A 25,464-nucleotide genomic window follows, 5' to 3' on the forward strand; every position below is an offset into this window, starting at 1 on the left:
CAAGGCTCACTAATGCACGTGGCGAGCGAAGGCTGGCACCTGCATTATGATCAAACAGATGAGCTACTGTAGCTCAAATTTCTGAAAAAGTTCATTCTGTTTCTGATAGAAAGGTGTCAGAATACAAAGTGTATCACAGTTTGATGTGCATGGGGTGCATAGGTGCAGGACTATCCACGACTGAAAGCACCAACAATGAAGGTGGGCTGGTTTGATGAATAACAGTTTTCTTTTAATGTCACAAGGCTGTGTGTCATTTACCTGAAGAACACCTGGCACCAGGGTGCATTATGGGACTAAGGCAAGCTGCTGAAGGCAGTGTGATGGTTTGGGCGATGTTCTACATGCAAACCTTGGGTCCTGTCTTCCACGAGGATGTTACTTTGACACGCACGACCTACCTAAGCATTGTTACGGATCATATACACCCCATCATGGAAACGGTGCTCCCTGATGGCTGTTGCCACTTTCAGCAAGATAATGCACAAAACAAGGAACACAACAACAAGTTTGAGGTGTTGACTCGGCCTCCAAATTCTCCAGATCTCAATCCAATCGAGCATCTGTGGGATGTGCTGGACAAACAAGTCCAATCCATGGAGGCTCCACCTCACAACTTACAGGACTTAAAGGATCTGTTGCTAACCTCTTAGTGCCAGATACCACAGCACAGGGTCACGGGTCGAGTGGAGTCCATGACGTGACAGGTCACAGCTATTTTGGCAGCAAAAAAGGGAGCAACACAACATTAGGCTGGTGGTCATAATGAAATGCCTGATCGGTGTACATTGGTGGAACAGTGATGTGATGGATAGCATTGTTACCTCGTAGGAGGGTACTGGGTTTATATAGAACATTGGGTCTTTTCTGTGTGGGTTCTCTTCAGGTACTCTGGTTTCCGCTCACAGTCCAAATACATGCTTTTTAATTGGTGGGTGACTCTAAACTGGCTGCAGGTATAAATTGCCCTGCCTCTCACCTATGACAGCTGGGTTAGGCACAAGACACCTTGGCCCATGACCCTGAACTGGATAAGCAGAGGAAAATAAATGGGTAGATAGCTTTGCACATTCACTTTGTATTTATTTTCCTGATAATGACAATTCAGTCTTGGTTCCGTTCGGTCAGGCCTCATTTAACTGTTTATGCAGACATTTTTTTTGTCTTGTAGAATTGAAGCAATTTCTCACTTCGTATCCACTGGCTGTCACCGTTCTTTGCCACACTGTTGCAAAGAACTCAGCCTCACCTCACAGGCTGCACAACAAGCGTTTCTTTCTTCCTTCTACTTACAAAGAGACACATTCATGGAGAGAGAGCAAGAGAGAGACAGAGACAGAGAGAGAGAGAGGGAGAGAGAGGTAGGGAGGGAGGGAAGTTCACACTTGCACTGTGTTTCCTAAGAGATAAATGATCAACAAACTAAGAGTGAAAGTGTGTGCCTGAGTCAAAGCCATGGAAAGTCAACAGTGAATGTTAGTATGTGCATAGTTCAACTCTGATTGTGTGCGTGGGGAGGATGTCACCTATGATTACAAAAACAGAAACGCTCCAACTACAAAGCAAAACCAGCACAAGCAGGTCATCAGCAGAGAGGGATAGCGGGGCTTCCCTCGTCCTCTCTTTTCTTTTGGCTCTGGCCCTCCTTCGCTAAATGGTAACTAAGAACAGATGCTTAAAAACAATTAGAAAAAAAAGCCAATGGGCTCCTTGATTTGCAGCAGAAGAGAACGGCGCTTGCAGACTCCTTGGCTGTGAGAAGGAACGTGCATGGACTGGTAAACTGACTGTGACCCTGGATGACTCTCAGCCAGCCACCAGAGCCACAGAAAGCTGACTGGGGAGAACATTAAACAGTGAGGTGAGGCAAACCTCCCCCACAAAAATCATAGACAGAATCATGATCCTGAGTGACTCTTTAAAGTTTTAAAGGAATGTGATTTACACTCTTTCTTGCAGTTGCACTTCTCAGAGTCAGCGAGGCCCTTTCTGCCCCTCACAAAGCTCCTCTGTGGGAGGGGCAGTGATATCAAACTGCATACCACAGCTTTGCTACATATTGTACCTCCTACAGAGATACAATATGTAACAGGTATGAAGGACAAAAGACAAGATAAGGCAAAGAGTAGACTGATTCATGGGAAATAGAATAACTAGAATATCCTTTTCTTTATGTGATACTAAGCATCTGACCACATGTTGTTTTTTTTTACCAGTAAAACTGAAACCCATGACAACCTTGATTTCTGCAAAAAAAGCCTGATAGCAGAAGGCCTGAACAAACAACTCTTATGAGGTTTTCACCTCAGCGCAGAGGCCATAGTGCTGATTACTGCCTCTCTATTTTCTCCTACACCTCCAAGCATATAAATTCATATGCTGCATTTACTACTACAGCACTATACAGCGCTCAAATAATTACTGATAAAAACATGTCAGAGGAGCTTGTTCCAGAGTCTGAAGTCTCTTAGCAGAGATTTTATTTTTTTTAAATTTTGCTTTTGAAAACAACAGAGATATCTATAGTTAACTGGGAAAAAAACAACATAATTTTAAATGCATATTGCTTTTAATACTTGGATTTAAAAAAAATCCTTTGCAGTCAATAACTTCCTGATTTCTAGAACCCATGTGTCATGGTCCTGGGTCCTTTTGACCCAGTCCTTGTGCCTTGTTTCCCTCTTCTACGCCCATGTTCTCTTCCTTGTGTGTCATTCCATGTTCCCTCCCGCCCATCATCCTTATCCTTATCAGCCTGTCATGTCTCTCTCGTCTCCTCTCTCTTTCTCACTCTGTCTCTCATGTTCCCTCACTCCTCCCTGTCTGCCTGTGTCAAGCTCGTTTGATAGTCTTGCGTTCCGTTGTTTCCTGTTTTATTGTGAAAGTCTTGCAACCCTTGTTTAGTGTGTTTAGTTTTGCTCCCCTGGCCTTGTTGTGTCTAATTCGTCTCTGCTGTGTCTCTCATGTGTTTTCTGTTCCCTCATCATTCCCTCTGTATTTAAGCCTCTGTTTCCCTCAGTCCACTATCGTGTTCTCCCTCATTCATGGCTGTGTATTTCATCGTGTGTTTCTCCGTATGTTTAGGTTCCGGATTTGCAGTTTAGTTTAGTTTAATTTTGTATCACCTGCACACCAGCAACAAAGCTGTGTCCTATCCTAAGCTGTCCCATCCTGCCTGCTGCACACAGCCAGCTCATGACACCATGGACATCATTAGCTGCTATGTCTCCTCCCCTGAAATGCAGCTGCTATGATTTGCTGTTTATTTGTGGGTCTCTATAACTTCGGTTTTGTCTTTAGTAACTGAAAAGCTGCTCTACTAGGTAGAGCTGAGTTGACTGACATGGCCATTGCATTGAGAATCTCTTGAGTCGCTTCTGAAGTTTGCTTTGAGTCATCATCACTTTGTACCGTGAAGAGCTGTGTGATCAGCTTTGCAGCATTTGGCTCTTCTGAGCAGGGAGTACAGCCCCACACAATTCATTCAGCTACTTCTATTCGTCACATCATCAATAAAGACTAAGACCAGGTTCCACTGGCAGCCACACATGCTCGTGCCATAACACTGCCTCCCCCATGTTTCACAGTTGATGTGGTGTTTTACCCACCATGTGTTGTTTCTCCATTTGTCCGCACTTTTCTCTTCCCATTCTGGTATAAGTTAATAAGTTGGTTTCATCTGTTGAAATCGTTTTTGTTTGTTTTTTTGTTTTACAAAACAATGCAGGGTTTTTTGTGTGTAATCTGACCTTTCTGTTCTCGAGTGCAACCCTCTATCTCCTATAGACTGCAGCTCCTATTAATGATAGGCCCACATCTTTTAAAGTTTTCCTGACTTAGTTCAATGTTGTGAAGTTGTTTTTCTTAACTATAGGCATATAGGGTATAGGCATCACCACCCCCTGGCCATGAAATGGGTTGTTAGTCAGTTTTCCAATTAGTTTTGAGGCTCTGGAAATGGGAGACTGTTTAAAAATGGCACTAATTCCTTACCTGGTGTTAATCCCCTTGAATTAAAGCTTAAAGTCTGCAGTTCAATCACATCTGCATTGTTTGATATAAAATCAAGTATTCAACATGGTAAAACATTTTGGTTACAATATTAAACTAATTTAAGGATGAAGAAAAAACAAATGAGCTTCACATGCTGTTGCAATTTTTCTCTAACTGGATGTAAAGGTGTTGAGCAGGAACACCCCAGTAAACATCCAGCTCCTTTGATCAAATGAATCCTGATGCTGACACCATCATATATCAGGATCAAGGAAAAAGTCAACATGCTTTTTTAAACCCTTATATCCTACAAGCCACACCAGCTGTGCTGAGCAAGGTGTGACAAAATTTTCCCGGGGGGTGCTGCAGGCGTGTAACATACCTTATCAGCAGCTCCAGTCCTAAGATTCTCTCAAGCCCCTTGCACACCCAAGTTTACTCAAAGATACAGTCCTGACCCTCCCTCCTTTGGCCTAAAGCCTCACCCCATCTTTCACTATAACTCCGAGCTGAGATTACAGCAGGAGGTAAACTCCAGTTAAGAGACATCAGATGGGTCTTTGTGTGATGTAAAAAGAAACAGAAGAAAAAATAATTTAAGGGATTCATCGGGCTGGTCACACAAAAAGGGCAAAGTGAACAGAGCTCCAAATTCTCACAGCTACACTACAGAGAAGACAGGAGAAATACTATACTTTACAGTGTGGCTTTGGCCTTTTAATGACATGCTGACAGTGCACCTTCTGAAAACAAGGACTTTCCTCCTTTCTAACTGAGAACAAAAGACATCCCAATAAGTACTTGGAAGGTCACTTTGAAATATAATAGGCTACAGATGCTAGCTACCCTGTTAAAAATCAATGATATAACTTCGGTGATTACTTCATTAAAGCACTGTAAGTTGTTACCTTTAAATATTCTTTGATTATTTGTCTAGAAAACATATAAAAGACAAATCTAGTTGCAAAGAGATTAGACATAAAGATACCCAAATTTAGACTGTAACCGTGACTATTACTTCTGTAAAATTTGAAGCCAGTTTAAAGAGGGCATTTGGATTCCAAGGTTGCTACTTGGTTTTAAACTGGATTCTGATGTCGACTGCACTTTTATGTAAACATCTTTTACACTGTACACAAGAGCCATTTTCAGCTTTCGATATTGATGCATTTGCTGTACTGAAACATGTTCTTGGCCACTGCTTGGACAGCTGTTTGTTGTTAAAAGGCTGTTTAACCTCCTGAGGCCCAAATTTTTTCATGGCATGCATTTTTAATTTCTCTTTGCTATTTGGGCTTTTTAGTGTTCGATCCAACACTATAAAGTACAACTGAGTAATGATGTGCAAAACTCTTTATTTGGTGTCTAAACACAACAGCACTTTTCCTGAGTACAAAAACAAAATGAGCAATAAGGCTCATTTGAAAGCCATTTGAAAGAGCAAACTTTTGTATTGTGGTCTAGACAACCCAAAATGTGATGTCCCCATATGTGGACACCAGATCCTAGGAGGTTAAACTCAAACAAGAAAACAATTCAAAAACAACACTCAAAATTTAACCTGATGATCCAAAATCAGTGAAAGTTGACTAGATGTAGAGACAGCTGCTCGTTAGCAAATCTAGTACTGATGGTGAAATTTGTCCAGATGACGTGTTCATACCCAAACAAAAATAAACAAGGATCAAAAGTCATATTCTACACAATCTTTTTACAGAGAATACATTTGGACTATAATCTCTAACATTTGCATTTTTAACTAACTTAAACCATATTTTTTCCAGGAAAAGTTTGATTATGAATGCATATTTTGGGCTGTTTCGCTGTTTTACAAATAGTGACTTACTCCCCTACATTGGGCGGCTCTGACTCAGGTGGCAGTGTGGGTCATCTACGAATTGAAATTAGTAGATGTAAAGTTTTTAATCTACAGTCGAAGTATCTTTGACGTGTGAGTGATCAAAGATAAAAAGCACTTAAGCACAGATAAAAGCGCTTTTGAATGTGTCTGTGTGTGACTGGGTGAATGAGACTTGCAATACAAAGTGCTTTGAGTGCTCAAATTGAGTAGAAAGAAACTATATAACTACCATTCATTTATGTATTATAACTCAATTATACGAAACTCATGGAAAAAGGCATATTTCATATCTAAAGCTAATTAACATATAACCTTGGGAGTGTCAGGCTTCTTTATCCCTATCTCACAATCACATGTTGAAACAACACATTAAATTATTGCCTTGAGAAACATGGGGCAGTGAGATGAGTGGATTTATTTGCAATGACTCACCAACAGCACTTCTCATAAATTGGTTATCAGCCCAATAACACTTCAAATAAAGAGGTATATCTATTTCAGAAGTAAAAACATATTTTTAATAATGCATGAAAATTCTGCTTTAATGTCTCACAGCAGAGCAGTTCAAAGTTCTCTTCAAGGGGTATCTGGATGCATCGTGCCTGCAGGCATGGCTTCAGGAGAAGACATGCTGAGAACAAATCAAATTGCCATACTTGTATTCCCTTTGTCCACTGGCAATGCATTAGACACAGGGCAATATTGCAAAGTGCAGATTGCCACATTACATCTGGTGACATGAAAAGCTGCTTTGCAAGACAAATTTCGAAGCTGACCTGTGAAGATGTGACTATGGCGATGTTATCTGTGGAATTATCGAAGCCAGTCGGGACGTTATCAGTGAGGTTAGACTCGCTGGCTTGATAATAAACAACACGAGATATGAGCCACTGGGGGGAAGAGAAGCACATGAGATCTGAATGATGGATGCTCTCTCATTAGCTACACGGCTACAGGCCATGAATAGTATAGATGCATAAACAAAGACCAAATGTACAGTGGAGCGTTTAGACAATTTACATTACAAACACACTGATTCATAACCCTAATTATATAACTGTGCGTTGAGTTTGATTAACATTGACAAAATTATGACTCCTTAAATATTATTTAAGCTCATGAAATAACAATGCCTGTATAATATATCAAGCCAAAGAAGGAGAAACAGATTATTCATTAAATCACATATTTAGTCACGTATTACTTCTGCATTAGTTAAGCAAGTAGATCATTTATATTAAATTATTACTGATGTGTCTGTAGAGCTGAGATCCAGATGTGACGTATTTTACATACTTTTATGACTTTACGAAGATCATTTCCAAGAGTTTCTATGTAAATTTTGGAAATTAACTGCATACATGCTAACTGCTTCAGTCCTACCTTTCCAGGAGCTTTGGTCTTGTTGTTGTTATTGTGGGAGGCCAGAATGACGTCTTCGTGGACGCGATCCAGAAGCCATAAGAGAAATTCCAGGGCATCGTGCTGGGAATTACCACGAAACTGTGATCCATACTTGGACACTGTAGCCTGAAGAAAAGAAAAGCAGACACAATTTAAGTCTCTTATTTTATTTATTTATTTATTTCAACGGATGGATCGACTTCAGAGAGAAACCTTCATTAAAATAATATCTATTCCATTCACATACTCCCCCATTCTGTTTTGGTTGTTATTTGAGTTTTATAATTTGACAGCCTGTTAGATTTAAAGCAGTGTCAGGAGAACCCAAAAAAGTGCCTCGTTAAGATATCCTTTCTACACAAGTTACTCCCACAATATGCGAATCTCTTGGACTGCTTGTTTACTGGTTTTAACAGCCCCAGTGTGTTCGCTGGTATAGCTGAGCCTCCTGAATGGGCAGATGTACCCTGGGCTTCTCCACAGAACGCTGATCAGAGGAATCCCAGAATTGCAAATTTGCACTAACGCACTTCACGCTTCCCTCGTCTCAGCCCAGCCCACGCTTTGACTTAAGAATGTGCAAAATCTGCCTTTTGTGTAATACTTAAAAAAACATGCTTTCTAGTAAAAGTTTAGCCAATCTGCATTTATCATCTACCCACCTTGTTGTCTAATTTAACTAAAATTTCAAGATTTTCATATCAAACAAGAGGTGCGGATAACATTTTGCTTAAAAGCAGGTTGAAGACTGCATCAACTCAAGTACAGTTTAATGTCACTTCACATGTGAATTGCACACAACTCAGTTAGGCAAAGAATTTGCTTCGTGAACTGCAGCTGGCAGCCCGGAGAAGCAGAGGCTGTGATGAGAGATCATTGCAGAGGGAACAAAAGACTGACACTAATATGTGATATGCCTCTTAAAGCTATTACACCCCAACGTGATGTAGGGTGTCTGCCTAAGCTGGAGGATTGGGAGTCGAGAGCTACCATTTCAGTTCTTTAATAAATGGGTAGATATGCTGAATTTAAAAAAACAAAACAAAAAACAGCTAAACCAGCCCTGAAGTGTCCTTGTGCAAAAGCAAGTAAATGAATTTTGCTTCAGCTCGCAATATAAAAGGTGCAGTTGTGCTGGGCAGCTGTCCAGCCTGACTGTGTGCAGCTGTTTGTTAGGAGGATAGAGGAATAGATGTGGAGCTGGGACTGCCTCTTCAAAGTAATTACTGAAATGTGGACAGGAGCAAAAAGTGAACATAAAAATTCATAAACATAAAAAATGCTGGCATAATCTCGGCTGAGCAATAAGGTTCTCTAATCTTGTCTTCTGATCTTGTCATGAAAGTGAAGTTTCCCTTGCCTCATACATCTCGAGGAAGCAAAAAGTGAAGAGTTTTGTCACTGCAATAGCTACAAGATACGGCAGTCGGAAGAGACACCACAGTTAATGAATACAGAGCTGCTATTTTTAGCTGAAACAACTGGAAATCCACACCTCTGTTGACCAACATTTCCATTATGTTAACCCTGTGAGGACCCTGACACTTTCAACAGTTTATGATTCACCCGGCCTCCTTCTGTGAAAATGCTCAGATAACATTAGCTCTATAGTACACAGTCTTTGTTCTTGGTAGCGTATATCAATATAATCTAAAAATATATAGTATCAATCCATTCACTGTTATTCCATTTGCTATCCCACATCTGAGTCTGGAAGACTTCTGGAGAAGCCAAGACCCATCTTAGGCCACCTCCTCAGCCTCTTCTGGAGGCATTCTCAAGGTCAGCTGAGACATGAAATCTCTCCTCATTTAGGAGGCGTCCCCATCAGCTGACACAACAGTGTCAACTCGCTACAAAGCCTATGCTGTCAGAACATTATTGAGAATTTTTAGCTTTTAAAATTAATCACGAGCCAAGTCATTTGTGAGGTCATAAAACAATAAAACTGAAGCATCTGAACAGACTCTTTTTCAGAATCAGAATACTTTAATAATCCCTGAGGAAAATATATATGAAATTATGTATGTTTTTGCAAATATTGCGGGCCTCACTCACTATGTGTTCATACACCACACTTAAATTATTACTTGTTATTTTCCCTGGTTCTCTTCCACACTATGTCGCTTGTCTTGTGTTCCTCATCTCACCCCCCACCAATCACGACAGATGGCTGCCGCCCCCTGAGCCTGGTTCTTTCCGACGTTCCTTCCTGGAAAAAAGGGATTTTTTCCTTCCCACTGTCACCAAGTGCTTGCTCACAGGGGGATTTCTCTGTGTTGTTGTAGGGGCTCTATCCTACAATACAAGGAGCCTTGAGTTGATGCTATGTAAATAAAGCGGAATTGAATTGAATTGAATTGAATTGAAGATAACACCTGGAAGCTACTGTGTATGTGATATCACCATGTTCATGTTGCCACTGGAGCATCACACTAATTCCCTTCCAGGACTGTCATTAAGTACCTTATAATTTTTGGACTTAGAGGTCTTATTCTGCAAAAAGAAACCCCAAAACCAATTGCCAGTTGGGGTTTATTTTTGTTTAGGGAAGGATTGTGACTTTTTTTTTAATTGGACCTTTCACACTGTTAATTGTGTATCAAAAACTGGAAGTTCTGAAGGCAAACTTCTTCCAAGTGTGGTCTTTTTTTAAAAAAATCAAAACTATGATGCTGCTACACGAACTATCAACATAATATGAGATTGTGCAGAAGCTACATATTTTATTATGGTAGACTATGGTGACTTCTAATCAGAGCTATTTGCAGAGTCAGACCATGAACACTGGGTTATGGGTAAAGTGACACTGGCAGTGATGGCTTATTTTTACCAGTATAGATGGTGTACCTTTACTATGAAAAGTCTTAGGCATGTACCAGTGTTTGAAATAAACCCTCTGCAGTCTCAAATATGTGTCTTGTAAGATCTAAACAGACTTTACATTCGGTCCAACAGCCCAGCCTAGGATCGCACTATCATACCTTACATTACAGATATTTCTGAATGAGACCAATCAGGGGAAAATCAGTCTAGTACAGCAGTCGTTTACAGCCGGGGAACAAGCCTGAGGCATTCAGGCTCGTTTTGAAGAAATGCTTTGACATTAACTGTGAACCATGACCTGCGCTAACCTAAAGCTTTTGTGCAGCTAGTCATTACAGCAAAGTAATAACAGTAATTACCATCAGCCCTCTGAAGGTGGCAATTGTGTCAGTGATATAATTAAGGCTGTGGAAAAGGCCATGTTTTTGTTTTTTGTTGTTTTGGTGTCTCTGATATAATGATAACAAGCCACTGTATTTAGACAATGTTAAATATTTATGCAGTTCATCCATCATCAGTTAACTATTTACTTTTTTTTAAGTTCAGCTTTATATTTCATCCATTTACACTTAGCTATTTAAACATTCAACCTATGATTTCAGGCGCTTGTTAAAATTATTATTGTTCCTTTTTAACCATTGGTGATATAACTCTCGGTGCTTACTTCCTTCATAGTTTTTTGCCCTCCAAATATTTATGAAGCAATAATATTCAATAATATGCAACAAAAATATATAAAATCAAAGGCGTATTTATTCATATAATTAATCATTAACCAATTAAAAATATGCTTGGTATACATATATACATATATACATATATATATATATATATATATTAGAGCTGGGCGATAGAACGATAACGATATGTATCGCGATATAACTTTTACTCGATAGAGAAATTAAGCTATCGCGATAGACCTCGCCGCTCTTGTCCTCAAAAAAAAAAAAAAAAAAAAAAAAAAAAAAAAAAAGTCAGCCAATCCAAATTAAGTAGCGCGGAGCCGAACCAATCACAGCCGCAGCGTCACGTCGCGTGACTTGTTACCGTATAGCACAAGTGCCAAGCCGCACGTGTGTTTGTTTGGGAAGCAGCCAGCGGGTAATGGAGGAAATGAGTGTGCCGACTAGAAAAATCAACCGAGCGTGACTGAAGAGAAAACAGACGATGGTTCCAATGCCGGAGAGATTGTCGAACGGAAGAGCCAAAGAAGTTCCGTAGTGTGAAGGTATTTCGGCTATTTCAAGTCTGACAAAAAAACAGAGTAGCGTGCACTGTAAATTGTGCCGAAAGCAAGTCTGGAAATACAATAAACTGGTGCATGCGTCACACTGTGCGCTGCGTTATTGTTTCGGTGAAATGAATTTCTACAATACTGTTACTGTTAATTCTACTCTCTGCAGTGTTTAAATGCTTACATATACACACAGTTACTGTCCGTCCACACATACGACTCTGTTCTGCTTCTATGCCCCAGCTTTGTTTACTTTTTCCCACCGAGGCTTCTAGACTTCTGATTGGCCAACATTTCTGCACGGTTAGGAGTCTAGCGCCACCTGCTGCTTTGGCATGTTCATAGCAGCGTTTTCCTTCATTTCTGCCTTTATGTGTGGACGGGATTATTTTTTAAAACGAAAACGGAAAATCTCAGTTTTCAAAAATACCCGTGTACGTGTGGACGTAGCCTCAGTCTCTGACTGGAAGCGCTAATTCGTCATTCGGCTTTTGTCAGACTAAAGTAACTGTTAAAACTGTTTGAAAAGCTAAGCTATACAACAAGGAGAGATTGAGAATTTCCTTTTAGTTCTCAGTTTATTTGATATTGACAAAAGTTAGTCAGTTTTGTCTGTTATTCTGTAAAACAAACTAAGATTTATTTTTAGAATTAATATTTTGTTTCTAAGTGGAATTGACAATTTAGTAGTCTGTTTCGTTTGTTCTATTTTGAAACTTAAACGCTTTAGCGGCTGCCTTTTGCAGAGGTGGGACCAAGTCATTGTTTTGCAAGTCTCAAGTAAGTCTCAAGTCTTTATCTTCAAGTCTCAAGTCAAGTCTCAAGTAATGTCAGGCAAGTCAGAGTCGAGTCTCAAGTCACTGGTGTAAAAGTCCGAGTCAAGTCACAAGTCTGAAATTTTGAATTTCAAGTCCTTTCGAGTCTTTAAAAAAAACCCGAAAAAAAGCATGTTGCAGTTATGCTAAATGTAAATATTAGACCATGTAATTTTAAAATCTGTGTTTTTCTCAACACATGACAAAATAGTGAACTTAGAAAATATACACAAATTGTGAAATTGCACCTCTTTAAAATGCAGCTCAATTAAACCTAGCTCCAAGAATAATTTTCACCGACAGTTCTGAGATAAGCTGCATGTTATTCTTGGATGCGGTTGTAGGACCGGCCTTAAAATCGCATGACAAAAATATCATACATAAATAAATGATATATTTTTAAAAAATATCATTTAAAAAAAAAAACTGCATCACCAACGTAGCCTGGACAACATTTGCTAGTTAGATGAAGTCAGCTATCTCATCGTAGCATATTTATATGCATATTTATAATCATACGGTTCTTGGAGTGAGTGCATACACTCATGAAGTTTAGTAACTTCCGGTCACTGCAACAAGCCCAGGTACAGTTTACCGACGGATGGGTGCAGGACCTTGAAATGCACCGTGTAGAACGAAAGACCATCGTACGTATCATAAGTTTACCAGTCTCACAAATCGTCTCATAAATACACATTCCTTAACCGTTTATTAATAGGACCTTTGAGCTCAACGGTAATTAATTAGTAGTGGAAATAATTTCTGGTAGCATCACAGAAATGTAGCAGTGACAACAATATTGTATGCTGTAATCGCACTGGGCAATTAGTGATACAAAAAACCTGTTTTATCCTGTGAATAAAAGTATATGTTTTTGTTAATGTACCATAATAACAGAGGCGAAACGCAATATTGTGTCAGGACAATTCACTATTTATGCACAATAAATAAAGGAGCATAGCGCGACAATTTCTGTTCAGCGCCAGACTTGCTTGTAACCTATATCACCAGTTATGTTATGAAAATGACGCATTAACTACTAAAAAACACTGACCTTCGTGTAAATGCTTGGAGCAGACTAACCTGTGAGCTGGAGTGTTCTGGGACGTTATATTTGATCTTTGAATGGCTGCAATCCAGGCCATCCGTTGCGTCTTTGTTACTTCGGAAACATGGCTCGAACAATTTCTCTTCAACGACGTAATCCGATAACAACCGATCTCTTTACCCGTCGGCTTCCCGTGGCTGTCATGCGACCGGCTATTGCAGTTAATAATAAAACGGCTTCTTGACATTTTTGTGTTTCTTTTTATCGCTGTGTGACTGATTTCAATTGAAAGCCTGCGTGAGCTAGTACCGCTTGCCACGAGTTCCCAGAATCCTTTGCGGTTCTACCCGTGAATGACGTCACATTTTCAATCTCCATATAATATGCATGTTAAATTTTATATTTGGGGTAAAATATCAAGTCTTTTCAAGTAAACAGGTTCAAGTCCAATTCAAGTCCCAAGTCATTGGTGTAAAAGTCCAAGTCAAGTCACAAGTCTTACAACATTTTTTCAAGTCAAGTCTAAAGTCATAAAATTAATGACTCGAGTCTGACTCGAGTCCAAGTCATGTGACTCGAGTCCACACCTCTGGCCTTTTGTGTAGTTTGCAATATTTGCCTTTATCTATCTGAAAAAGTCTCATGTTCCTTAAGTACATCTACCCTGTTGAACTTATTATGGGAAATAAATATTTAAATAAAAACAAGCTGCTGATTATTTCACATTTTACTTGTGAGCAACGGCAGATTTAAATCTTACAAATATAGTTATTTGGCTTATATCGTGATAGATATCGTTATCGCCTGAAATGAAAAAAACATATCGTGATATGAAAAAATCTCATATCGCCCAGCTCTAATATATATATATATATATATATATATATATATAGCAGCTGGATAGCGTAGTGGTTAAACTACACGCCTTTGGAACAGAGGATCGCAAGTTCGATTCCTGCCTGGGGCGTCTGTATCCAGTAAGGGTCCTAAGGCTAGACCCCCTATGCTAAGCAAGCCTACCGCAGACATGAGCGAGACAGATAAATATGAAGGCATGCCGGCTCGGACGTCGCCCGGATCAACAAGGTCCGCGTCAGGTGTTGAGGAACCAGGGCACCCTGACGAAAAGTGGGCTACTGGAACAAGAAGGCATCGGTGGGCAAGGGACGAAAACAGGGCGTTGTTGGAATGCTACTACGCAAGTAACCCCGGCGGAAGGGGCTACATGAATAGGATGAGGGACCTATGGATTCTTCGATACCCAACATCCACAATGACGGCGAAACAACTAGTAGCTCAGTGTTCCAACATTCGAAAGAAGGGACTGCTCTCACAGCTAGAGATTGACGAGGTACAACACAAATGCTACGGCAAGGAGGAGTCAGGACGCCAGGTCAGGGGGGAGATATCATCACCCCCACCCGAGATTGGGTACATAGCCCCAAGTGTGATAGGAGAAGGATCGTTGAGTGCGAGAGGAACTGACCTGAAAAATAGGATCATGGCCAAGCTTGAAACCTGGATCCCCCGTAGCCGGTTACCAAGATTACGTGAAGTACCCTCAGAAGGTCTGATAGATGATGTTAATGCAGCACTACGGGCAATACCTACAACCACGATTACCGACACTAACAAGCTGATCTACAATACGGCAGCAGTGATCAGTGAGATGCTTGGCTACAAGTTGAACAGCCACAAGGGGCAGTACCCTCCATGGAGAAGGAGGCTAGAGGGCAAGATCAAAGTAGCACGGAGGGAGGTTAGCCAACTAACAGAGTTGCAGAAAGGTGCGACAAATAAGGTGCCTAAGAAATACAGCAAGCTGTCCATACCTGAGGCCTTGGAAACTGCCAAGCAAAGACTCACAGCCTTGGCCAGCCGCTTGAGGAGGTACACCAGAGAGATAGAAGGCAGGAGAATAAACCAGCTGTTCTCCACAGAACCAGCAAAGGTGTACTCTCAGTGGCAAGGGAACAATAAGAGAACAGCACCACCAAGGCTGGAGACGGAGCAATACTGGAAGAGCATATGGGAGAAGGATGCAACCCATAACGGCAATGCTCAGTGGCTAGTGGATCTGAGGGCAGACCACAGCGACCTCCCTGAACAGGGTCCAGTAACCATCACAGTGGCAGATATCCAAGAAAGGGTCTCCAGTATGAAGAGTTGGACAGCACCAGGGCCCGACATGGTTCACGCCTACTGGCTGAAGAAGCTGACTGCACTCCACGAGCGTCTGGCAGCACAAATGAACCAGCTGCTAGTTAACGAGAGACACCCGGAATGGCTAACTGAAGGCCGGACGGTCCTGATCCCCAAGGACCCCAAGAAGGGACCGGTCCCCTCCAACTACCGACCAATAACCTGCCTCAGTACTACATGGAAGCTCCTGTCAGGCATCATATCGGCTAAGATGAACAGGCACATGGGTCAATACATGAGCGGGACACAGAAAGGAATTGGCAAGAATACCAGAGGTGCAAAACACCAGCTACTGGTAGACAGAACAATCAGCCGAGACTGCAAGACCAGACTGACCAACCTGTGCACTGCCTGGATTGATTACAAGAAGGCCTATGACTCAATGCCCCACAGCTGGATACTGGAATGCCTAGAATTGTACAAGATCAATGGGACCCTAAGAGCCTTCATCAGGAACTCAATGGGGATGTGGCGTACAACACTAGAGGCCAACTCCAAGCCCATAGCACAAGTCACCATCAAGTGCGGGATCTACCAAGGAGATGCTCTGTCCCCACTGCTGTTCTGCATAGGCCTGAACCCCCTCAGTGAGATCATTAACAAGACTGGCTACGGATACCGACTACGGAACGGAGCAGTTGTCAGCCACCTCCTGTACATGGATGACATCAAGCTGTATGCCAAGAGTGAACGAGACATCGATTCACTGATCCACACTACCAGGCTATACAGCAATGACATTGGAATGTCATTCGGACTGGAGAAGTGTAGTCGGATGGTAACAAAGAGAGGGAAGGTAGTCAGAACTGAGGGGATTGAACTACCAGAAGGCAACATTGCAGACATAGAGGACAGTTACAAGTACCTGGGGATCCCGCAGGCAAATGGGAACCATGAAGAGGCCGCTAGAAAGGCTGCAACCACCAAGTACCTGCAGAGGGTCAGGCAAGTCCTGAGGAGTCAGCTGAATGGTAAGAACAAGATCCGGGCCATCAACACATACGCCCTGCCCGTGATCAGGTACCCTGCTGGGGTAATAGGCTGGCCAAAGGAGGAGATAGAAGCCACTGACATAAAGACAAGAAAGCTCCTGACCATGCATGGAGGGTTTCACCCCAAGTCCAGCACCCTGAGGCTGTACGCTAAGCGGAAGGAAGGGGGCCGGGGACTGGTGAGTGTCAGCACCACAGTCCAGGATGAGACAAGGAACATCCAAGAATACATTGGGAAGATGGCCCCAACTGACCGAGTGCTCAGTGAATACCTCAGGCAGCAGAAACCCAAGAAAGAGGAGGGAGACGAGGAACCATCATGGAAGGACAGGCCCCTGCACGGTATGTACCACCGGCAGATAGAGGAGGTGGCTGATATCCAGAAATCCTACCAGTGGCTGGACAAAGCTGGACTGAAAGACAGCACAGAGGCACTAATCATGGCAGCACAAGAACAAGCTCTGAGTACAAGATCCATAGAGGCTGGGGTCTATCACACCAGGCAAGACCCCAGGTGCAGGCTGTGTAAAGATGCCCCAGAGACAATCCAGCACATAACAGCAGGGTGCAAGATGCTAGCAGGCAAGGCATACATGGAACGCCATAACCAAGTGGCCGGCATAGTGTACAGGAACATCTGTGCTGAGTATAACCTAGAAGTCCCGAGGTCAAAATGGGAGATGCCCCCAAGGGTGGTGGAGAATGACCGAGCTAAGATCCTGTGGGACTTCCAGATACAGACGGACAAAATGGTGGTGGCTAACCAACCGGACATAGTGGTGGTAGACAAACAGAAGAAGACGGCCGTAGTGATCGATGTAGCGGTTCCGAATGACAGCAATATCAGGAAGAAGGAACACGAGAAGCTGGAGAAATACCAAGGGCTCAGAGAAGAGCTCGAGAGGATGTGGAGGGTGAAGGTAACGGTGGTCCCCGTGGTAATCGGAGCACTAGGTGCGGTGACTCCCAAGCTAGGCGAGTGGCTCCAGCAGATCCCGGGAATAACATCGGAGATCTCTGTCCAGAAGAGCGCAGTCCTGGGAACAGCTAAGATACTGCGCAGGACCCTCAAGCTCCCAGGCCTCTGGTAGAGGACCCGAGCTTGAAGGATAAACCGCCCGCAGGGGCGTGCTGGGTGTTTTATATATCCATCCATCCATCCATCCATCCATTCGCTTCCGCTTATCCTTTTCAGGGTCGTGGGGGGCGCTGGAGCCTATCCCAGCTGTCATAGGGCGAGAGGCAGGGTACATCCTGGACAGGTCGCCAGTCTGTCGCAGGGCTAACACATAGGGACAGACAACCATTCACACTCACATTCACTCGCACATTCATATATATATATATATATATATATATATATATATATATATATATATATATATATATATATATAGTAAGATTCCATTAAATTGAACATTTTGTATTTATGTAACAATATTACATGGAAAACTTAAATGTAATCAAATGAATTATTAAAATATTTTTTGTGTATTTTTGATTCAGTTAAAATAACAACAACCTCACAACCAGTTACTTGTAACGCGCATTTCTTTTCTTCAAGTAACGAGTAAAGTAAGGGATTACTATTGCAAAAACGGTAATTAGATTACCGTTAGTTTCCCGTAGGAACGCTGCGTTACTGAGTTACTAAAACCGAGATTTTTTGCGAGAATGTCTCATGACAGTGACATAAGCAAGTGTGGCAACATCTGTGTGCAGATCAACAATGGATAATATATCAAGTGCGGTAGAGAGTACAAGCGTGCAGCGTTTAAAGCGTGGAAGTACTGACCTTACTTTAAGTTTGATTCCATAAAAAGTGACAAAAACATTAGCGTCCATTAGCATTGTGCCTGGGAAGAAAACTTCTTTTTACAGCGAAAAAAATCCCCTAAACTTCCAAGCAAGCACCGAGTGCTCTACGACGGAACTCGCGGATTCTTCCACTGACCGCTGCGGCACACCTGCACCAGGGTAAACCTCCGCCTACGCCACCCCTGCTTTACAGGTGAAAATAGAGCAATAGGACCGCTAGTCAGCACATAAAATATACATATTTTTTACTTAATCAACAATGGATAATATATCAAGTGCGGTAGAGAGTACAAGCGTGCAGCGTTTAAAGCGTGGAAGTACTGACCTTACTTTAAGTTTGATTTTACATAATATACATATTTTATGTGCTGGAATGTGCAGAAAATAGGTTTAAATATTAAACAAATTTCTTCCAGTCAGAAGAAGAAGAAGAAGAAGAAGAAATGCATATAATTAAATTTTTGCTTGATGCATAAAGTTAAAAGATTAAAACTAATAAAACAAGTTTTAAAAAAGGACTTTTCCATTTGATTACATTTTGTATGATGGATTATGTAGAAAAAGTAGAATTTGGCTGAAAGATCTATCGCTTTATCACCTATTCGGGTTGTAAATCGTGTTTTTAAAAAGTAACTAAGTAACTAAGTAACTAAGTAATGAATTACTTTTGAAAATAAGTGATCAGTAAAGTAACAGGATTACTTTTTTGGGGAAGTAATCAGTAATTAGTTACTGATTACTTTTTTCAAGTAACTTGACCAACACTGCTCACAACACTATGACCATTATCACTATCACTGCAGTCTAATGTAGATCTCTTTGTGAGTCACGTTCTGCACCCTGCAGCATAGATAATTGTGCAAACCTTAACATGGAGCTCGTAATTACTCACACATACCTGTGACAAAGACCCACTTTCACCACAGCATATGCTTCCCAAACCGGCCTATCAATACACGCCGCTAGGAGGATTCCCGTCCAGCCGTCGCGCCTGCTCACCCTAACTCCCAAACTCCCTTCTTTCTCAGGCCTCTCATGTTATGGAAACCAGTAAACTGGCTGTTGAGTAATTGTTTGAGTTTCAGGCTCCGTTCCTATCTAGGCCCCTCTGTGCAAACACACCACCCCGTTGGGGGGGCGACGATGAACAGATCAAAACAACACATCTGCTCACAGGTTGAAGAAACTCGGCACCTCAGCCGCAATGTGAGAGACACGTCAGTGGGAGCCGAAGCCTTGGACACACTGCCAGTGCTGGTGTTATCACAAAGCAACCCAGAGGTACTTAATCTTTTTTTTTTCTGGTTTTTTTGCAAATACTTATAAAAGCTGCCTCCCTCCTTCTACCTGTGCTGTCCTATAAGCCAGGTGGTACTGGAATGTAGCACAAAGCTTGTTTTTCCTCCACAGCAGGACTGGAACAGACCTCTGCTGAGTCATTAACTGTAAAGATCTGCTGATCAAACCAGGATGATTCGACATTTACACCACCAGCAGCATCATTACTTAAAATATAAAGTGCGGCACTATAAATTCTACCTAGGGTCCTTTTCAAAATGAGAACCCTTTCCAAGCCTGGCCTTTTATCTTTTCTTATAAAAGTCAATTTGATATGAAGATGGGTACTGTGGTTTGTCCTCTTCTGACAAAAGACGCAACTTTCAGATACCAGTAAAGAAAGATAATCAACTTAAAAAACGACTAGATTAATAGAGCTACTAAAGCAAAGCTTAGTCCTTTGTGGAGAATTGTTTATTATTGGTTTGTGCTGTCTGGAGTTCCTGCAACTGGGAGCTAATTTAGCCTCTTAGAAACAGGCCTCAGAGCTATCTGATCATTTTATAATGCCTCCCTTCAGGCAGCTGTGGTATTACTCAACAGGCAATTTCAGAAAACCCAGACAGCACGAACTCTGGACCTCCTATGGTCACAAACCACAGCCAAGAAATCCAGTGTGTGTGTGTGTGTGTGTGTGTGTATGTGTGTGTGTGTGTGTGTGTGTGTGTGTGTGTGTGTGTGTGTGTGTGTGTGTGTGTGTGTGTGTGTGTGTGTGTTTGTCTGTTTATAGCAGGAAACATCTCATCACATATAAAGAAGAGGGGTTTTTTTTCTTTTTCTTTTAATCTTGGCAAGATGTTTCTGTGCTCTCCTCTTATTGTTTTAGTAATAAAATGTGATATCAGAGTCTCCCGAGATCAGAAGGAAATGAAAGTGTGGGATCGAAAAATTATTGGCAGCATCAATTATGTTTGATGGGGGACTTTTTCGGAGAGAACAACAAATGGGACAGCAAAAGAGTCAAGACAAAAAAAAATAACCTCCGTGATGATCAACACTCCGTTTATAGGCTGCGAAATCCTGATAATCTGGCTATCTGGCTTTCAGGTAAACCTTCCGCTTCTCTGTAACCACAATGAGGTGTGACAAAAAATCATGCACGTGTCTGTGCTGCAGGGGTCAAGATCTTTCAGCAGTCATCTTCACAGAGTAATTAGCATTTCCAAGAATAGATCCATTGTGAGTCTCTTTGTTCGCCGCTCCAATATTATCTACTTCTTGCATTGAGCTAAGGCTCAGAGAAATCCAGAGCAAAGAAGAGCTTCAGGCAGATAAAGTACAGTTGCATTTCCCCTCCTATCTTCAGCATGGGTAGAGTAGGAAAAGCCTGAGGGTCTCCTGATAGTGCTCACTGTCCCTGATCCTCAAGGAAGAAAGTCTCTTAAGTGTAAAGTAAATCATCTCTTTCTGGTGCTCACTTTGCATCACAACTTTTTCACCTACTATAAATAAATACTGTAAAATAGAGGTGACCAAGTCAGGTAAATCTAAACGATTTTTCCCTTAACCTCTTCTAACCCAGTGCTCATAAAATAATGCGAGCAGAGTGAACCTTTTTAAAGTTTTTGTTAGTAGTATCCATCAAGTCTTCATGTGCAAACCCAGCAACAGCATGAGAGCCAGGCACCTGCTCACCTTGTGCCCTCAGACTGCTGCAACTCTGAGCACCAGTGTCATTATCACCTGTCAGGGAAACCCTGGAGTGTCAGGGCAAAGCACTGCGCCCTTGTTGTTGACCATGGCAGAGGAGTTGGTGCTGTGCTATTATACAAAATGATAATCATCTGAACAGGACACTGAGAATAATCATAGTGGTGTTAAAGGCATACTGTCTGAATAACATGTGATTATGTGTGTCTAAACAGAACACCTGTACTTACCAAGGAGCTAATAATGCAGTAACTAACTGGTTGCTACAGTGCCCTTTTTAATACTGTTTCCAGTACCTTTCATTTTGTGCCTATGTGTGCCTTTCACGTTAGACAACTCACAACCACCTGCAGACTAAATTCGGGGTGGTGGTGGTGTTGTGGGGGGGCGGTGTACCTTGAAATCCACAGACAGCTGAGGGGTGTACTCCAGAGTCCAGAGGGCTCTGACAAGTGACGCCAAGTGCTCCGTGACTTCTCCCCTGACATGCCTCGTCCCGTCGCTTTTCACCACCCCGTTCATTCTGGTTTGGCTCATGTCCATCTTGTATCGCTCCAGTCCCAGATACTCCGCGAGCAGGTCGGTGTTGCTCAAACACTGGACCACGGCGTTCATGAAACAGGTGTTGCCGTGGTTTTTCAGTCCCAGCACACCTGGGATTTTGTCTCCGTATTGGTAAAGTAGTTTCTCTCTGCCGGTGCACAGAGAAGACGACGTGCTCGAAGTGTTTTTCACTACCCGATCCCGAACTACTTGTACATCCTCTCTGATTATTCCTGAGCTGGCGCTGAGGGTGCAAGGTGCGCCATTCCGAAACCCTCCATCATCATCCTCCGCGTCCTGCGCGTCAGCGTCTCCAAAGTGGGTGAAAGTGCCCAAAGTTTTGATAATTCTGTTCATAAAACTCCCCACAGACTTTAACGATTTTTTGCGGAAAAGCTTCCCAGATTTCGGCTTCTTCTCTTTGCGCTTCTCCTCCTTCGATGTCAGCATTTCCTCCTTGTTGGCTCTGCTCTGTTTCTCCATGACAGTACCTCTACTCCCGTGCCGAGCTATTCTGAGACTGATAATTGTAGGAATTCCGATTCCGGTCTGTCACTCCTCTGCCAGCGTCCCTTGTCCGGATAGCAGAGGGGAAAGCGCACGGGGGTGCCACCATCGCGGAGGAGCCAAGAGACACAACAGCACACTGTTATTCCACCGCGCTCTGACTTAAAACCTCCCTCGTCCATCCCAACACTTACTGAAGACGTTCATTATCATCCCGACACCGCTGTCACAAACAGCATCTCGTCATGGCCGGGACAATGCGAGCCGCTGCGCCGTCCAGTTGCAGCACTGCGCGCTCCTCTCCCACTGCACCCAACTTCGCCTTCATAAGAAGGCTTATGATTGTGTAGCTGCCCCCTCCCACTTTCCCCACACACGAATGACCTAAGAGAGCCCTGTATATAGCTTGATTTGTGGTCATACAGGCCGGTCATTTAAAATCCTGAATACAAATAAAATATTATGAACGTGATGCACTTCTAAAGTCAAAACAAATTCGGTAGAAAATCACCCCAATGATGTTATAAGATTAATACAGTTGCATTGGATAAGCATTTAGATCCAAATATAAATATACGTTTAACCTTTAAAAGCAGCTCAAGGCAGGGGAGAGCAGTGTGTCACGATTTCTGAGATCAATCATCATCAATTTTGCAAATTATGAACAGATCTTAATGACCATTAAATCACTGTTTTGCGTTCCACAACAAATACACACCTCTCAGCTTTTTTCATGGATCCTGAAACAGTTTTTTGGAAAAACAGACCTGGAATGTAAATGTGTCCGTCTCTAAGGCACTTCCAGTCAGTTTCTGTTCTTTAAATGTGCTACAGGCTATAAATAACATATAACATGATGTGACAGTCAACACAAAAAGGTTCAGACATTTTTCATAGTCCACAGTGGTTTTAGGTACATTTTTTCATTTCCAAAGAAAAAAAAAATTTAACACAATTCAGTTGGATGTATACTGAACACTGAGGGTAGAAACAAAGTATCGATCCTGTCACACTAGTATTGATCCAATATCAATACCAACATTTATATCGATACTATCAATTCTTGAATGAACTCACCCTCTTCTACTCTTAAGACAGAGTGAGAGGAGCTGTAAAGAGTACATACCGTTAATGTTACAGTTTTTCAATGAAACGGAAAAACACCAGAGCATTTGGAGTAATGACAAATGCTCTGGTAAGACAGACATGTTTGGTACAAAATAATTAAGACAGCTTTTCAGTGGAGCAACCTCATACCAGCTGTGAAACATGAGGGTGGAAATTTTATGGTCTGAGGTTATCTTGAGCGTTTGGAAGCTTGTAGTCAAGTGAGTTATGCATCCTGTCTCAGAATGCTTAAAGATAATGAGGGACCATCTGCCTGAAAGTTTAAGTTGAATCATGAGTGGGTCTTTGCAACAAGGAATGGCTCAAAAGGGAGGGTCATGGAATTTGAATCCTGTTGAAATTAGGGGGGATTTGAAATAGTCAGCATGTGTATTAAAATAAAGATGTGGATGAGTTTTGTATGAAAGAGTTGGTCACATTTTTTTTTAGGAAGACATTGTCAGAGAATGTTGAACTGTTATGAAAGAAAGGATTTCTAGTTTAGCATTGCTAGTTTCTTTTGCCATGACCCCCCCACCGCCCCACCCCGCACAGAATAATTGTTTTTATACTTGATAATTTGGTTGAATAAAAAATTGAAAAAGCTTTTTTATCCCTGCACTTATGTTCAAGAACTTTTCCATGTGTTTAGCAATTATATAAACATTTTACATCATATGAGTTTTAATGTAAAATCTTACTTGCCTCTAGCAGATAGAGTTTTGAACTGAACAATACATTTTAATGTTTTTATTTATGTACCACCGAGTCAAAAAACAAACAAACAGTCATTTCAAGTCACTTTATATTGTAAAGACAGTGGGAAGGAAAAACTCCCTTTAAGCCGGAAGGAACCTCCAACAGGACCAGGCTCAGGAAGGGGCGACCATCTGCTGTGACCGGTTGGGGGTGAAGGGAGGAAGACAAGACAAATGACAGTGTGGAAGAGAACCAGAAAGTAATAATAACTAATAATTAAATCTGGAGTGGCATATAAACATCATGGAAAGCTGACAGCAGCCCAGACTTATTGCAGCATAACTAAGTAAGAGTTCAGGATCACCCGATCCATCCCTGACTGTAAGCTTTATCGATAAGAAAAGTTTTAAGTCTAATCTTAAAAGTAGAGAGGGTGTTTGTCTCCTGAATCCAAACTGGGAACTGGCTCTGCTGAAGTGCCTCCCATTCTACTTTTAAATACCCTATTAAAGGGAAATACTGGAATGAAGTAGAAAACCATTTAGACGTCAGCACAAAATCGAATGCAGCGTGAGGCTGTTTTATGAAGAAATCAATAATGCTATTCTAAAGTCATCACAAGTGTAAGATCTTTCATTTCACATTTCCACATTCCACAGATCCTTTGGCTGAAGATACATTTGCATCAGTGCATCTTTTATATGGAATCTCCTTTATTATTCCACGTTTTACTGCCAGCATACCTCAACTTCTGTTACACAATGAATCATTTTTTGCGAAGATGATATTACTTACGTGGGTAACGCTGTCAAAGCTCCCTGCAGTCAGCTCTCTCCCCTGAGGCCAATGCCAGTAAATTAAACTCTTGTTTATTGGCCTTTCACAGAGATATGGCTGCTAATGAAACTGCTAGTCTAATGTCCTGAATTCTAGCAGTTCTGAATAAAAAAGAAGGGGTGCATATCTTGAATGAACATGTGTGTGTGCGTGTGTGTGCGTGTGTGTGCGTGTGTGTGCGTGTGTGCGCGCGCGAGTGACCCCAGTAGCCTCCAGCAGAAATTCATTAGCTAAGCCTTGGAAGCTTTTATCACAGGTTACAGTGTTCTGGATTATTACTATCATTACTGGGCCGTGAAGCATGGGAGAGCTTATCTCGTTTGCTCACCACATAGATATGTTTAATCACACTGTGCTGTCATTTATAATAACACTAAAAACTGCAGATTTATTGCAGCAGCGAGCAAAAGCGTTATGACCAAAGCTCCTCCTGCCTTCTAATGCAACCTGATGAGTGAGACTGAGCCAAGTTTTCTCCGAGAGCCTCCTACTCTTCTTCCCTTCAGAGTGGCGTTGATGATGATATGAAATACCTGCTGTTGTTGTCGGTAGGAAACAACAATCCCACCAGGAGGCTCAATTTGAGAGGA

General features: G+C 41.9%; 1 protein-coding gene and 1 long non-coding RNA gene across 2 annotated transcripts in view; one reads left to right on the plus strand and one right to left on the minus strand.

Annotated features, from left to right (window-relative positions):
• The window catches only part of usp43b (ubiquitin specific peptidase 43b), a 91,807-nt gene extending 69,250 nt beyond the window's left edge, over positions 1-22,557 (minus strand). Inside the window, exons 1-2 of the mRNA XM_026165771.2 lie at positions 21,578-22,557; positions 7,238-7,384 (exon numbers count right to left, since the gene is read on the minus strand). Of these exons, the coding sequence (XP_026021556.1) occupies positions 7,238-7,384; positions 21,578-22,207 (777 nt within the window). The 5' untranslated portion in view covers positions 22,208-22,557. The remainder of the gene's footprint in view (positions 1-7,237; positions 7,385-21,577) is intronic.
• Positions 19,072-20,510, plus strand: LOC145428354 (uncharacterized). The gene is made up of 2 exons (XR_013908642.1): positions 19,072-19,474; positions 19,604-20,510. It is a non-coding gene; the product is annotated as an uncharacterized LOC145428354 (long non-coding RNA).
• Positions 22,558-25,464: the final 2,907 nt, after the last annotated feature.

Source organism: Astatotilapia calliptera, chromosome 4, assembly GCF_964374335.1.
Source record: "Astatotilapia calliptera chromosome 4, fAstCal68.1, whole genome shotgun sequence".
Lineage (NCBI taxonomy): Eukaryota > Metazoa > Chordata > Actinopteri > Cichliformes > Cichlidae > Astatotilapia > Astatotilapia calliptera.